The 14,511-nt window shown below is 42.7% G+C and overlaps 1 protein-coding gene across 1 annotated transcript in view; it reads left to right on the forward strand.

Moving 5' to 3' along the window:
* Positions 1–9,183: 9,183 nt before the first annotated feature.
* MAD2L2 (mitotic arrest deficient 2 like 2) overlaps positions 9,184–14,511 on the forward strand; it is a 36,783-nt gene continuing 31,455 nt past the window's right edge. The window contains exons 1-3 of the mRNA XM_070759510.1: positions 9,184–9,300; positions 9,455–9,509; positions 11,331–11,449. Coding sequence (XP_070615611.1) covers positions 9,470–9,509; positions 11,331–11,449 — 159 coding nt within the window. The 5' untranslated portion in view covers positions 9,184–9,300; positions 9,455–9,469. The remainder of the gene's footprint in view (positions 9,301–9,454; positions 9,510–11,330; positions 11,450–14,511) is intronic.

Genomic DNA, 14,511 nt, shown 5'->3' on the forward strand with positions numbered 1-14,511 from the left:
AACTTGAAGATATCTGGACTTCAACTTCCAGAATTCCCCAGCCAGCATTCACTGCACACCAGAATAACTAGACACAAAAACCGTTCCCCCCTTGAATGCCATCGCTCTGCTAAACAAATAATTCCCTCACTACTGTCAAACTATTCACTAAGTCTGCATTACTATTACTATTAGTCTTCTCCTCGTTCCTATCACCCATCTTCTCCCATTTATGATTTAGTTGCTTGTATCCTTAGGATTTAGATTGACTGGTTCCTAATATGATTTGCTTGCTTATTTGTACCTGGACAAGTGTTAAGTGTTGTACCTTATGATTCCTAACAAAAGCACCTTTTCTTTTATGTACACTGAGAGCATCTGCAGCAAAGAAAAATATCCTTGTGCGTCTAATCACACTTGGCCACTAAAGAATTCTATTCTATTCTTTTCTATTCTATTGTTTTTGTATACTGAGAGCATATGCATCAAAACAAATTCCTTGTCAATTGGCTAATAAAGAATTATATTCTATTCCATTCTTTTCTATTCTATTCTATGCTATTCTTTTATGTATACTGAGAGCATATGCATCAAAACAAATTCCTTGTCAATTGGCTAATAAAGAATTCCATTCCATTCTAATCAATTTCAGGATTGTATGTGTGGCTGACTCTGTAAACCACTTAGAGAGGACTGTACAACATTGTGAAGTGGTATACTGTATATCTATCCTCCCAATGGTTAGAATATGGTATTGCAGTCTAATTCTACTCATAGCCAGGAGTTTGATCCTGACTGGCTGAAGACTGATTTAGCCTTCTATCATTCTGATTGGATAAACTGAGGACCCAGGTTGCTGGGTACAATAGGCTGACTAGGTAAGCCGCTTAGAGAAGGCTGTAAAAGCAACTGTGAAATGGTATATAAATCTAAGAGCCCTTCTTCCCCCCCCCCTCTCCCTCCCTCCCTCTTTGGTACTAGCACTGATGATGTTACCTAGTTAGGCTAATGAGACATCTGCGAGAAAACAAGCAAACTCAGAGAGCACCAAGGATGCTTCATGTCATTCTCTCCCTTCCTTCCTTCCCCCCTCCTTCACTAAATCTTTTTCTTTCTTTCCTTCCTTCCTTCCTCTCTCCCACCCTTAATTTCTTCCTTCCTTTCCTCCTCCCACCCTCCTAAACTAAATCTTTTTCTTTCTTTCCTTCCTTCCCTCCCTCCCTGAATTTCTTCCTTCCTTCCCTTCCTCCTCCCTCCCTCCTACACTAAATCTTTTTCTTTCCTTCCTTCCTGAATTTCTTCCTTCCTTTCCTCCTCCCTGAATTTCTTCCTTCCCTTCCTCCTCCCTCCTACACTAAAGGAAGAAATTCAGGAAGGAAGGAAAGAAAAAGATTTAGTGTAGGAGGGAGGGAGGCTCCCTCCCTCCTACACTAAATCTTTTTCTTTCCTTCCTTCCTTCCTCTCTCCCTTCCCTCCTTCCCTCCCTAATTTCTTCCTTCCCTTCCTCCTCCTTCCTACACTAAATCTTTTTCTCTTTCTTTCTTTCTCTTTCTTTCCTTCCTTCCTTCTTTCCCTCCCTCCCTTACCAGAAAATTTCACCCCTGAACCCAAGGACTACCTGTAATTCTCAATATTCTTCCATGTCTTTTTCGGTTAACTCAGTAGGATCCTCTGTGGAATATTTTTGTGTTACAGAACCCAAATCCCATGTGGAATTAGCTTTGAGAGTCCTCAACGTTCTTTCCTGCCTTTTTGGTGATGCCCTATTCATACTAAAACCAGGCCTGACCCCCATTTAGCTTTTTGAAATCAGCCAAATAAAATACAATCTGGACAGCAGTGAAATCTTCTGAAGTCTGCTACCGGTTCTGTGAATCTGCTATTGAGAATGCCCTTTTGCTTTTATGAGGTTTGGCAAAAGGTATACACCTGGTGGGATACAAAGAAACAGAGATAACCTTATTTTTATACTATTTTAAATATATTTCTATCTAGTAGTTATATTGTATTAGACAGTGATTACCGGTATTTACAATATAAAGATAAACTCCTTTCTTCTTCTACCATTTTTCTTTTTTTTTCTTCATAGCTCATTTTAAGTTACAATTTTAAAATTTCTATATATTTTTAAATGTTTTAGATGTGTTTCTACTTATTATCTTATAATTGATATATCTAAGTATTTTATAAACAATGATAGAGTTAGGGTTTTTTTCCTCTCTTTTTTATTTATTACAAATATAATGATGACTTCTACTTTGAGAGGAGCGAATGTTGCTCCACTAAATGTTATATGTAATGTATGTTTTGTCTGTCTTTGCAATTTAATAAAAAATATATTTTTTAAAAAAGAGAATGCCCTTTTGCGTGCCTGCACACCTGAGATGCACCTGCGCAGCACTAAAAATGGAACATTTCAAGCCTTCCAATTCTGCAAAGGTAAGTAGTACACGAGGGGGGGCAGGAAAACCCGCTGTGCCACACGATTTAGATTAGCGAGAAAGCAGGAAAGCCGACGATTCTAGCTAATGGCATGCCCATATTTCTCCAACACTCCACGGACTGCATTGGTTGCCGATTGGTTTCTGGACACAATTCAAAGTGTTGGTAATGATCTATAAAGCCTTACATGGCATCGGGCCAGATTACTTGCGGGACTGCCTTCTGCCGCATGAGTCCCAGCGGCCGGTTAAGTCCCAGAGTGGGCCTTCTCCAGGTCCCGTCAGCCAGACAATGTTGTGTGGTTTATTTAAGACAAATCACAATAATCACCAATTAAAACAATAATCACAGATTGTTTTTTTCAAAAGTGTACCTAACTCTTACAAACTATACTTTCCGGTTAACTGAGCTGCAGGGATGCTGTTTTATGTTTTTAGGCAAGTCCACAAACTCAGGGTCACCAACCCAGATAAAATCAGAATTAGAAAAATGTAGAATCTGGGAATTCAAAGCTGGCAGGAAAATAAAAGTTTGATTGGGCTAACAACATGCCAAACCAAGCATTGACCTCAGCGGTGGGTTGCTCCCGGTTCGGACCAGTTCATAGGACTGATAGCTCCGGGCAGTGATGTGCTGTTATTCGCCAGTGCTCACGGTGTGTTCCATGTGCAGGCAGCGCACACTCTCATGCGTGTGGGTTTCAGCTGCTGTGTAGGCGCAGCAACTGAAATCTCACATGAGCGTACGCATGTGAGATTTGGACAATTTTTGCCTTTTTTTTGCTTCTATGCATGCACAAAAGCAAAGAAATAGGCAAAAATCACCCAAATTTCACATGCACAAATGTCCTTGTGGGAGATTTTGGCAATTTTTGCCACTTTTTTGCTTCCACGCAGAAGCAGAAGCAGAAGCAAAAAAGCGGTGAAAATCACCCATATTTTGCTTGCGTGAGTCTTGTGTACGCAAGATTTGGGCAATTTTCACCTATTTCTTTTGCTAAAAAAGGTGAAAATCTCTGGTATCTTGCTGGTTGCGCTCATGCATAGCCTCTGACCTACCGGAGCCATGCACCTGGGCATACCAGCTACTGCCCACCACTAGCCCTGGCGGCGGGAGGCACTGACCACCGCACATGTGAACCGGCAGCAAAAATATTTACAACCCACTACTAATTGACATGTCTCGGTGAAGCTCAGAGTAAACAGAGGTATTCCTGCTTGGCAAATTTAACCCACATTTGTTTATTTTTATTTTATTTTTATTTATTTATTTTGTCCAATACACAATACATATTGAAGAGAATAGACATGAAGTATTATATATAAAGAAAAGGATAGAAAAAAAGATATAAAAATAGAGGAGAAGATATATGAAAGGAAGATGTATGATATATAAGATAAGGAGAGACAATTGGACAGGGGATGAAATGCACACAGGTGCACTTATGTACGCCCTTTACTGACCTCTTAGGAACCTGGAAAGGTCAATCGTGGATGGTCTAAGGGAGAAATGTTGGAGGTTAGGGGTTGACACTACTGAGTCCGGTAATGAGTTCCACATTTTGACAACTCGATTGCTAAAGTCATATTTTTTACAGTCAAGTTTGGAGCGATTAATATTAAGTTTGAATCTGTTGCGTGCTCTTGTGTTGTTGCGGTTGAAGCTGAAGTAGTCATTGACAGGCAGGACGTTGCAGCATATGATCTTGTGGGCAATACTTAAATCGTGTTTTAGGTGACGTAGTTCTAAGCTTTCTAGATCCAGAATTGTTAGTCTATTTTCGTAGGGTATTCTATTTCAAGAGGAGGAGTGAAGGGCTCTTCTGATGAAGTATCTTTGGACGTTTTCGAGGGTGTTGATGTCCGAGAAGTGGTATGGGTTCCAGACAGATGAACTGTATTCAAGGATGGGTCTGGCAAAATTGTTATTCTAACTTTTTTTTGGCACAGAGAGATGTACTACAGTACGGGTTGTCAATTGAAATTTCAAGTCGAGGACAACGTTTTTCATGTTTGTAAGATCCCAAGCAGCCCTTTTCTCTGAGAGCCACTCAGCCGGATCACAACAGGGGGAATAAAATTGGCAATCGATCCTTCTCAGTGGAGTGTATCGGTGGGGCTGGTGAAAGAGCCCGCTTGGCCAAGCTTGTCCAAAAGAAAAGATTAAAACCCTCTAAAAAAGGTATTTAACAACAACAATAAAAGGGTTGATAGGGAAATAAAAGAAACTGCCAGAATGATTGCCTCCTTTTCCCAGTCTCTAGGTGTAATAATAGAGTAAAATGCACTACTTAAAAAAATAAAGGGAACACTTAAACAACACAGTGTAACTCCAAGTAAATGAAACTTCTGTGAAATCACACTGTCCACTTAGGAAGCAAAGTATTCAATGAGAATATTTCATTCATTCAGATCTAGGATGTGTTATTTGAACGTTCCGTTTATTTTTTTGAGCAGGTATATATTAAAAGGAGAACTGTAAGTAACTGTTATCAGTAATGCCAGTATGAACTCGCGGTAATGAATTCAGTTGTGTTTTATGTTTCTTTTTCTGTGTGTGTTTTGTATTGTTTTTAATTTAAAAAAATGATGATGATGATTTATTAGATTTGTATGCCGCCCCTCTCAGAGGACTTTATTATAATTAATAAAAATTATTTTTTTAAAAAAGTGGAAGAGACCCTAAGAAAGATGGATGGATGGATAGACAGACAGACAGACAGACAGACAGACAGACAGACAGACAGACAGATGCTGATTGTTTTTCTGTTGAATCACCCTGGTATACCCAAATATGGGAGGGAGCACACAGCTTCCCTTTTGCCTCTCAGCCCCTTCTGGGGCTATATCCAAGGCAGTTAAGTTTTTATAGCCGACAAACTATATTCTATATGTGTAACATATTTTTGCTGATAATGAAAAGGAAGGGAGACTTGTATAGATCTATTTCAAGCTTATTTTGCACTCAACCATACCCTTACCGGAATTTGAATGGGGAGTCATATTCATATATATTTCTGTCGAATAGAGCTGATGAGAGCTAAATAGCCGATGAGAGCAAAATAGCTTCAACATATATATATATATATATTGTTGAATTATCATTTTCATTATCAGCAAGGATATGTTACACACACAACACAGCCACACAGAAATGCATTAAGAATATATTTTCGCCCCCGAGTGTATCCCTTAAAGGCAAAAGGAGAGGGAGGAAAAAATGGGAGCTTTTGTTTGCATTCCCCAGGGAGAATATTAGATGGAGGGTATCATATAAGAGTCTAGAAGTTATAATAGGATAATCTCCATCCTTATTTGGGGATTTATTGATTCATGGGCTTAAACTCACCACCACCACTACCACCAGCCAAAGGATTCAACAATTGAGCCCCTTTGTTATAACTACAGCAGTTTTTAAAAAGGCAGCCAGGTGGAATGCCACAAAGCAAGTCCCGTGCAAATCAAAAACACCCCCCCCCCCAAATGCAAGGATTACAAATGAAGTTTGTAATGTCTTCCCCTCACTGCCTTTCTGCCTCCATAGGCCCAACCTGAATTATATTCACAGCCCTTCCTGTCCCAGCTCACCTTTGTCAAGAGCCCAGGTAGGCAAGGAAAGAAAGAGTCTCTCTTAAAAAGGCAGTTCATAAAATCTCTCCCCCCCACTCTCCAAAAAAGCAGAAGATTCTATGCCCCCCCAACCCCAAACATCTGGAAAATATACATCCTGCTTTTTAATTTCTTCAGCCAAACCCAGATTTCCTAATGTTTACGGTAATGTAAACTTAGATGTAACTTTTAATTAATTGGATTTTGATGTATGTTGTCTTTTTTATATGTTGTAAGCCACTCTGAGTCCTCGGAGAGGGGCAGCATATAAATCCAATTAACAACAACAAGAACAATAATGTACATGGAAAGTCTTCTCATTTTACAGTTTCTCATGTCCAGGAATGACCTGCTTTTGACCGCACAAATACTATTAAAATCAATCAGTACATTTGAAGAATGTGGGGAAAAATTCAGAATATTAGTTTCACAATTCCTGTAAACATAAATGATCTATGTACCACAACTGTTTCAGGATCCAGCAAACAATGGAGGTACACACTTAGAAGCTAGCACAGAGAGGGAATGTGGTTTTCAGCCGATTATGTTAATTAATTATTAGTTTCAGAGAGAATTAATAGACTTGTACATTCTGCATGGGAATACATTCCGAAGATCACAGATCGAAATAAGGAGTGTTATACTTTCCTCTCTCTATGACCCATTTAAATAGGCTGTGTAAAATGTTGTACGGTTATGTTCACCACAAATTAAGAATTTCTACTGTGGAAGGAGATGCAAAAGATTATTTCTGCATATGTTTAATATCTCTATCTATCTATCTATCTATCTATCTATCTATCTATCTATCTATCTATCTATCATCTAAATCATATTTCTATGCCATTCTTCTCTTGGGACTCAGGGCGGCTCACAATAAACAGGTACAAATGTAAAGAAATCTAATAATAAAAATACATTAAAATATTAACCACACCTTAAGAACTATCAAGTCCATAGGGATTAGTACAGTATTCCACTTCTTACTGTACAATCCTAAGAGTGCAAAAAAATGGTAAAAATGTGTGCTTCGCTTAAGGCAGGGGTCCCCAAAACTTGGCAACTTTAAGCTTTGCTGGCTGGAGAATTATTTTATTTTATTTTATATTTTATTTTATTTTATTTTATTTATTTATTTTATATTTATTTATTTATTTATTACATTTATCAAACAAATAGAGAATTATAGTTTGTATTAACATAACAAATATAAAAAGTGATAAAAAGGATAATAGGACAGAAGGACAGGGACGGTAGGCACAATAGTGCGTTTAAGCAATAGTGGAACATTTTTAATTTTCTGGGTTTTTTTCTTTTTTAAACCCAAAGTCTGATATTGAAGGCAGTTTGCAAAGTGCAAAGGGATGATTTCTGCCCCCCACTCTCTCCACACCCACCCATCCTAGAGACCCCCCCCCCATCACCGCCCAGAGCTACTCACCAACCCAGAACGACAGGCAAGAGAGAACAAGAGAGATGGGGACTCATCAGGCTCTGCCTCCTTTGACAGACTGGTCCAGCTAGCGGCAAAGCTATGGGCTATGGGAAGCTGGGGCTGGGGTCCTCCCCCTTCCTTGCCTCCTGAGAGGTGGGGAGGGGAGCTGGAGGAGGAGAAATGGTGGGTGTGAAGAGGGATGTGCGTATGTTGGCTGGGTTTTATTTATTAATTTTTTAGCGGGAGGGGGGGCGATGGTGGAATGAGTGATAGTTGGTGAGCTTTGCAAAGAGGGGAGGGGCACACACACTCTCTCTCCCACCTCCCCCAAATCAACAAAGGGAACAAAGAGCTGGGACTCAGCCAGTGGATCTCAGCCACAGAGAGACGAAAAGGGCACCATGGGGAAATGCAGATGAGGAGGAGTTGGATCTATACTCCCCCTCTCTGAGGGGATGGGGGGATAGGGGCGGGGAATTGAATCACCTGCCATGCACAACACCCCCCCTCCCGCTACCTCGCAGCCCCTCTTCCTCTCCCCAGCTTCAATCCATCTTCCATCCTCTTCCCAGGTGCATCGTGGGAAACTCCCTAAAGTAAGAAAGGATGCTTGGGGGGGGGGAGAGAAACCGGATGGCCAGAAGAGCCTGGAGGGAGTGGGGGGGGGGATGCCAAGCAGGAGAAAATCCCCCCCTCTGGATATGAAGGTGGCAAACCTCACCTGTCTAGCTGAGGCTCTGGCCTAGCCATTTACAACTGGGTGGCCACCATGTTTCAGAGTCCATCTGTGGTTCTGTGGGATGAGTGGGTGGGCTGGTACAGTGTTTCAGCAACCCAACCCCCCCCCCCTTTGAGATTGCTCCCTTCACAAAAGTGGGAGCAGGGACAGACCTCTTTTTCATGTTTACTCGGGAGTAAAAGCTCACGTGACGGAAGAAGCTTGTGGGAGCAGCTCCTGCAACTGGGTGGCTGCTCTCCTTCTTCACTTTTTCCCCTGGTCCCATGTTGCTTGCATTCCAGAGCCCATCAGCCCTAGCCTAGGGAAAGAAAGAAAGAAGGAAGGAAGGAAGGAAGGAAGGAGAAAAGGAAGGGAAGGAAAATGAATGAATAAAAATGAAACAGGGAGGGAGGAAGGAAAAAATATGAATGAATGACGGAGGGAGGGGGGAAGGAAGGAAGGAAGAAGAGAAAGGGAAGGAAGGAGAAAAGGGAAGGAGGGAGAAGAGGAAGGAAAATGAATTAATGAGTGAGGGAGGAAGGAAGGAAGGAAGAAGAGAAAGAGAAGTAAAAGGAAGAGGGAGGGAGGAAAATGAATGACTGAATGAGGGAAGAAGGAAGGAAGAAAGGAAGGAAGGAGGGAGGGAAGGAAAGTGAATGAATAAAAATGAAAGCGGGGGGAGGGAGGGAGGAAGGAAAATGAATGAATGAGGAAGGGAGGAAAAAGGAAGGAAGAAGAGAAAGGGAAGGGGAAGAGGGAGAAGAGAAGGAAGAAAAATGAATGAATGAATGAATGAGGGAGGAAAGAAGGAAGAGGAGAAATGGAAGGAAGGTGAAAAGGGAGGGATGAAGGAAGATGAATAAATGAACGAGGGAGGGAGGAAGAAGAGAAGGAAGGAAAATAAATGACGGAGGGAGAAAGGAAGAAAGAAAGGCCAGCAGAGTCTCCTCAGGGCCCGGGCGCTAGGACCGTGGGCGGGCGGCCGGGCGAGAGAGAGAGCTAGCCGGGCAGGGCGCGTCCAACAGCCACTCCGCCTTCCGCCGCCATCAGCCTCGAGCAGCCTCCGCCGGGAGGGGAAGCGCGCCAAGAGGCTTCTGGGCTGTGTGTGTGTATCCCAGGTTAGAATCCCGTCCCCCCTTTCGCTCGGGACTCGAACCAGCGGCGGAAGGAAGCCAAGGGGCTGGGTGGAGAGGATCTATCGGTTTAATAGGGAGGGGGCTGCAGCCCACCTCCCTTTTGCTACCCTGAGGCTGCTTTGTGTATTTTTCTTAGCCCTCCAGAGAAAGGATGACCACGTTAACGCGCCAGGACCTCAACTTTGGACAAGGTACCACCAGGAGATCACGGTTGTTTTCTTTTTCTTTTTTTCTGGAACGCTGGGATCGGGGTGCATGCAAAGCCTTTTAAGGTCCCCTTCGGCTCAAGGTTTCTCAAGCATGGCCAAGGGGAGAGGGGTGGACTTCAACTCCCAGAATTCCACAGTGCCCCCACCCCACCCCGGAGTATTCTGGGAGTTGAGTCCACCCCACTTCCCACAACTGCTTATACTGTATATGGTTGGGATGTGGTCATGTTTTAATACAGTTAAAAACAAAACAAAACATCTGCCTGCTTATTTATTTAATGGATTAATCTTCCAAACGAATGAATGATTTCTGCTTATAATCTTTTTTTAAAATATATTTTTGAATTATAAATGTTTATTGTTTAAAAGAAAAAAACATATACAATGTATATACAAATGTAAGTACAAACTGAGACATACAAAATAACAACAAAAATATAAAAAAGAAAAAAAAGAAACCCCCCCCAAAATAAACAACATTGTTTAAAAAGAGAGAAATACAGTATCCTATTTCTCTCTTAACTATCTTATTCTTACCTATATCTTTCTATATCTATATTGTTCTGTCTGGGTGCCCCCAGACTTCAACACCAACTGAAAAAAGCAGCCAGACACGCTGGTAAAAGCAAAGGCACTTTATAGTGGGAAAAACAAACACAGAGAAAAACCTGTTCTTCCCAACAGACAGGCTATGAGGCTTCACAGCAGAGTCATGACGGCCAGACAATACAGCAGACTTCTTGCTGGCACACACCACTGTAGAGAATAAGACCCACGTCTTTCCCCCCAAGGTTTCAGCCTTCAGGGCCACAAGCCAGAGTCAGAAACGCCAAAGATCACAGCCAGGTCCCAGGACTCCCAAAGATAATACTCCACAATACAGGAAGGGTGGGTCTGCCTTTTCAGCCTTTCTGGGGAGAACCACACCCAAACCCAGCTGTTGCCTATTTAAGGCTGGAAATACCTGGCTAATTGTCCCCTTCGTTCTGCTGCTCTTCTCTGCCTGAGATCGATGATGGCTTGTGCATTTTCATCCAAGGACTCCAGGCTGCTTGCTGGGGAGAGCTCCACCCCGGGTCCCTCTCCCTCGGCCTGATATTCCTCCTCCCCTTCTGCCTGGGCCTCCTCCTCCTCCTCCTGTTCCTCATCCTCCCCCTCTGAGCATGGAGCCGGCAGAGGTTCAGCCGTTCCCCGAGGAGCCTCAGACGGAATCACAACATATATAAATAAATATTATTTATTTATTTATATACTTACTTACTTACTTATTTATTGGATATATATGCCGCCCTCTCCAAGGACTTATTCATATTGTTTAACATATTTACACTCTCATATTTGGTGTATTTTTTTATTAATGATATTACAATTAATATTAAATCGTTAATATTATAATTAATTCACTTCACCTTTATATAATAAACAGTATTCAGTTCTAATCATTTCTATCTATCACATATTATCTATTTAAATTTTTCCATTTCTACATGTTCTCCTTAATATTACCTCTATGTTTTTCTTCGTTTTATCCAACCAATTATGCCATTTATCCCATATTTTATAGTCCCATATTTTATAACCCCTTGGGGGAGGGAGACTGTCCTTTCTGCATAAAATGGGGGGAGCCATTAGAATTTAAATATAACTATTGAATAAATAATTATAATAAATAATGAAGCAGTTTGGAAATTGGTTTTAAATACGGTTTGAGTTGACTTTTCCATCCTTCCTTTTAAAAAAAAGCAATGACGCTCCTTGGGGTTTTTTTGGTTTTTTCCATTCTTTTCTCCTTTTTTCCCCTAGTGGTTGCTGATGTCCTTTCAGAATTTTTAGAAGTAGCCATCCACCTTATCCTTTATGTCCGAGAGGTTTACCCTACTGGGATTTTTCAGAAGAGGAAAAAATATAATGTGCCTGTTCAGGTAAGAGACAAATAAGTACACATTGGAGATTATATAGTGGTACCTAGTGATACGAACCCCTCGTGATATGAACCCGGGGTTCGGAAATTTTTTGCTTCCTCTTACAAACTTTTTTCGGCTTATGAACCCACTGCAGATCGCAAAATGGCGCTCCGCTGGGCGCCGTCGCCCGGCTGTCACCTTTTAAAACAGCCAGGGGGCTTCTCGGCATTCTCCTGAAGGCCGCCGAGAAGCGCCGCTGCCCGGCTGTCACCTTCTGAAACAGCCGGGGGGCTTCTTGGCGGCCTCCCGAACCCGAACTCGAAAAGTTCGGGTTCGGGAGAATGCCGAGAAGCCCCCTGGCTGTTTTAAAAGGTGACAGCTGGGCAGCGGCGCCCAGCGGAGCGCCATTTTGCTATTTTTTTCCCCCTTTACATGCATTAATCACTTTTACATTGTTTCCTATGGGAAACAATGTTTCGTCTTACGAACTTTTCGCCTTATGAACCTACTTCCGGAACCAATTAAGTTCGTAAGACGAGGTATTACTGTATATGTATATGTGTGTGTGTGTATATATATTCTATATGTATACATGTATATATACATATATACATATGTGTGTGTGTAATATATTTTTGCTGATAATGAAAAGGAAGGTTGTCGAGAAGGTGGTGGCACTTCAACTCCAGCGGTCCTTGGATGAAGCCGATTATCTAGGTCCTCAGCAGTCTGGATTCAGGCCCGGCTACAGCACGGAAACTGCTTTGGTCGCGTTGATGGATGATCTCTGGCGGGCCCGGGACAGGGGCTTGTCCTCTGTCCTGGTGCTCCTTGACCTCTCAGCGGCTTTCGATACCATCGACCATGGTATCCTTCTGCGCCGGCTGGAGGGGTTGGGAGTGGGAGGCACTGTTCTTCAGTGGTTCTCCTCCTACCTCTCCGGTCGGTCGCAGTCGGTGTTAGTGGGGGGTCAGAGGTCGACCCCGAGGTTTCTCCCTTGTGGGGTGCCTCAGGGGTCGGTCCTCTCCCCCCTGCTATTTAATATCTACATGAAACCGCTGGGTGAGATCATCCAAGGGCATGGGGTGAGGTATCATCAATATGCCGATGATACCCAGTTGTACATCTCCACCCCATGTCCAGTCAACGAAGCAGTGGAAGTGATGTGCCGGTGCCTGGAGGCTGTTGGGGCCTGGATGGGTGTCAACAAACTCAAACTCAACCCAGACAAGACGGAGTGGCTGTGGGTCTTGCCTCCCAAGGACAATTCTATCTGTCCGTCCATTACCCTGGGGGGGGAATTATTGACCCCCTCAGAGAGGGTCCGCAACTTGGGCGTCCTCCTCGATCCACAGCTCACATTAGAAAAACACCTTTCAGCTGTGGCGAGGGGGGCGTTTGCCCAGGTTCGCCTGGTGCGCCAGTTGCGGCCCTATTTGGACCGGGGGTCATTGCTCACAGTCACTCATGCCCTCATCACCTCGAGGCTCGACTACTGTAACGCTCTCTACATGGGGCTACCTTTGAAAAGTGTTCGGAAACTTCAGATCGTGCAGAATGCAGCTGCGAGAGCAATTATGGGCTTCTCCAAGTATGCCCATATCACTCCAACACTCCGCAGTCTGCATTGGCTGCCGATCAGTTTCCGGTCACAATTCAAAGTGTTGGTTATGACCTATAAAGCCCTTCATGGCACCGGACCAGAATATCTTCGGGACCGCCTCCTGCCGCACGAATCCCAGCGACCGGTTAGGTCCCACAGAGTTGGCCTTCTCCGGGTCCCGTCGACTAAACAATGTCGTCTGGCGGGACCCAGGGGAAGAGCCTTCTCTGTGGGGGCCCCGACCCTCTGGAACCAGCTCCCCCCTGAGATTAGGATTGCCCCCACCCTCCCTGCCTTTCGTAAACTCCTTAAGACCCACCTTTGCCGTCAGGCATGGGGGAACTAAAACACCTCCCCCTTGCCCATGTTGTTTTGTTGATTGAGTGACTGTGTGCCTGTTTTTTATATATACTGTTTTTTTATGAGATTATTAATTTCAATTGGAATCTGGATGGGTGGGCATTGGATTTGGTATTGTGTACTGTACTGTTTTTTATTATTGTTGTGAGCCGCCCCGAGTTTGCGGAGAGGGGCGGCATATAAATCCAATAAACCTAAACCTAAACCTAAGGGAGATTAGTATAGATCTATTTCAAGCTATTTTGCTCTCATCAGCTAGCCATGCCCTTACCTGAGATTTAAACCTGGGGAGTCTGCCTGTAACCCAGTAGCTTTAACCTTTAGACCACAGGTTCTCCTCTCAGCTTGTACCAGGGAAAAATTATGTTTTTTTCCCTGTCGAATCACCCTTGTATACCCAAATATGTGAGGGAGCATACTGCTTCCTTTTTGCCTCTCAGTCCTTTCAAATTCCGGTAAGGGTATGGCTAGCTGAAGAGAGCAAAATAGCTTGAAATAGATCTATACTAGTCTTGCTTCCTTTTCATTATCAGCAAAAATATGTTACACATATAGAATATAGTTTGTCAGTTATAAAAACTTAACTTCCTTGAATATGGCCCCTGGAGGGACTGAGAGGCAAAAAGGAAGCAGTATGCTCCCTCCCATATTTGGGTATACCAGGGTTATTCGACAGACAAAACCCCCATACACACACACACATACATACACACACACACACACAAATAAAATTGAGAGTCTGTCCACTTTTTTAAAAAATAATTTTTATTAAACATTTTTAAAATTAAAAATAATACAAAACACACACACAGAAAACCCCCCATAAAACATAAAATACAACCGATTTTCCTCATTACAGCAAGTTTGTACTGGCATTACTGATAACAGTTGCTTATCTAAGTTCTCAATATATTTTACTCTATTATTATATTTAAACCTGGGGAGTCAATGAACTTGGGGAGTCAATGAAAAAAAGGCTGCCTATAGGAGGTATAAAGAGTCTGGAAGTATAGCTGATAGAGAGGTGTATAAAATGAGACAGAAGGAGGCGAAACAGATGATACCGTATATGCTGCTAAAGCCTCAAAAGAGGAAGAAATTGCAAAATCTGTAAAGA

This window comes from Erythrolamprus reginae, chromosome 8 (assembly GCF_031021105.1).
Source record: "Erythrolamprus reginae isolate rEryReg1 chromosome 8, rEryReg1.hap1, whole genome shotgun sequence".
Lineage (NCBI taxonomy): Eukaryota > Metazoa > Chordata > Lepidosauria > Squamata > Dipsadidae > Erythrolamprus > Erythrolamprus reginae.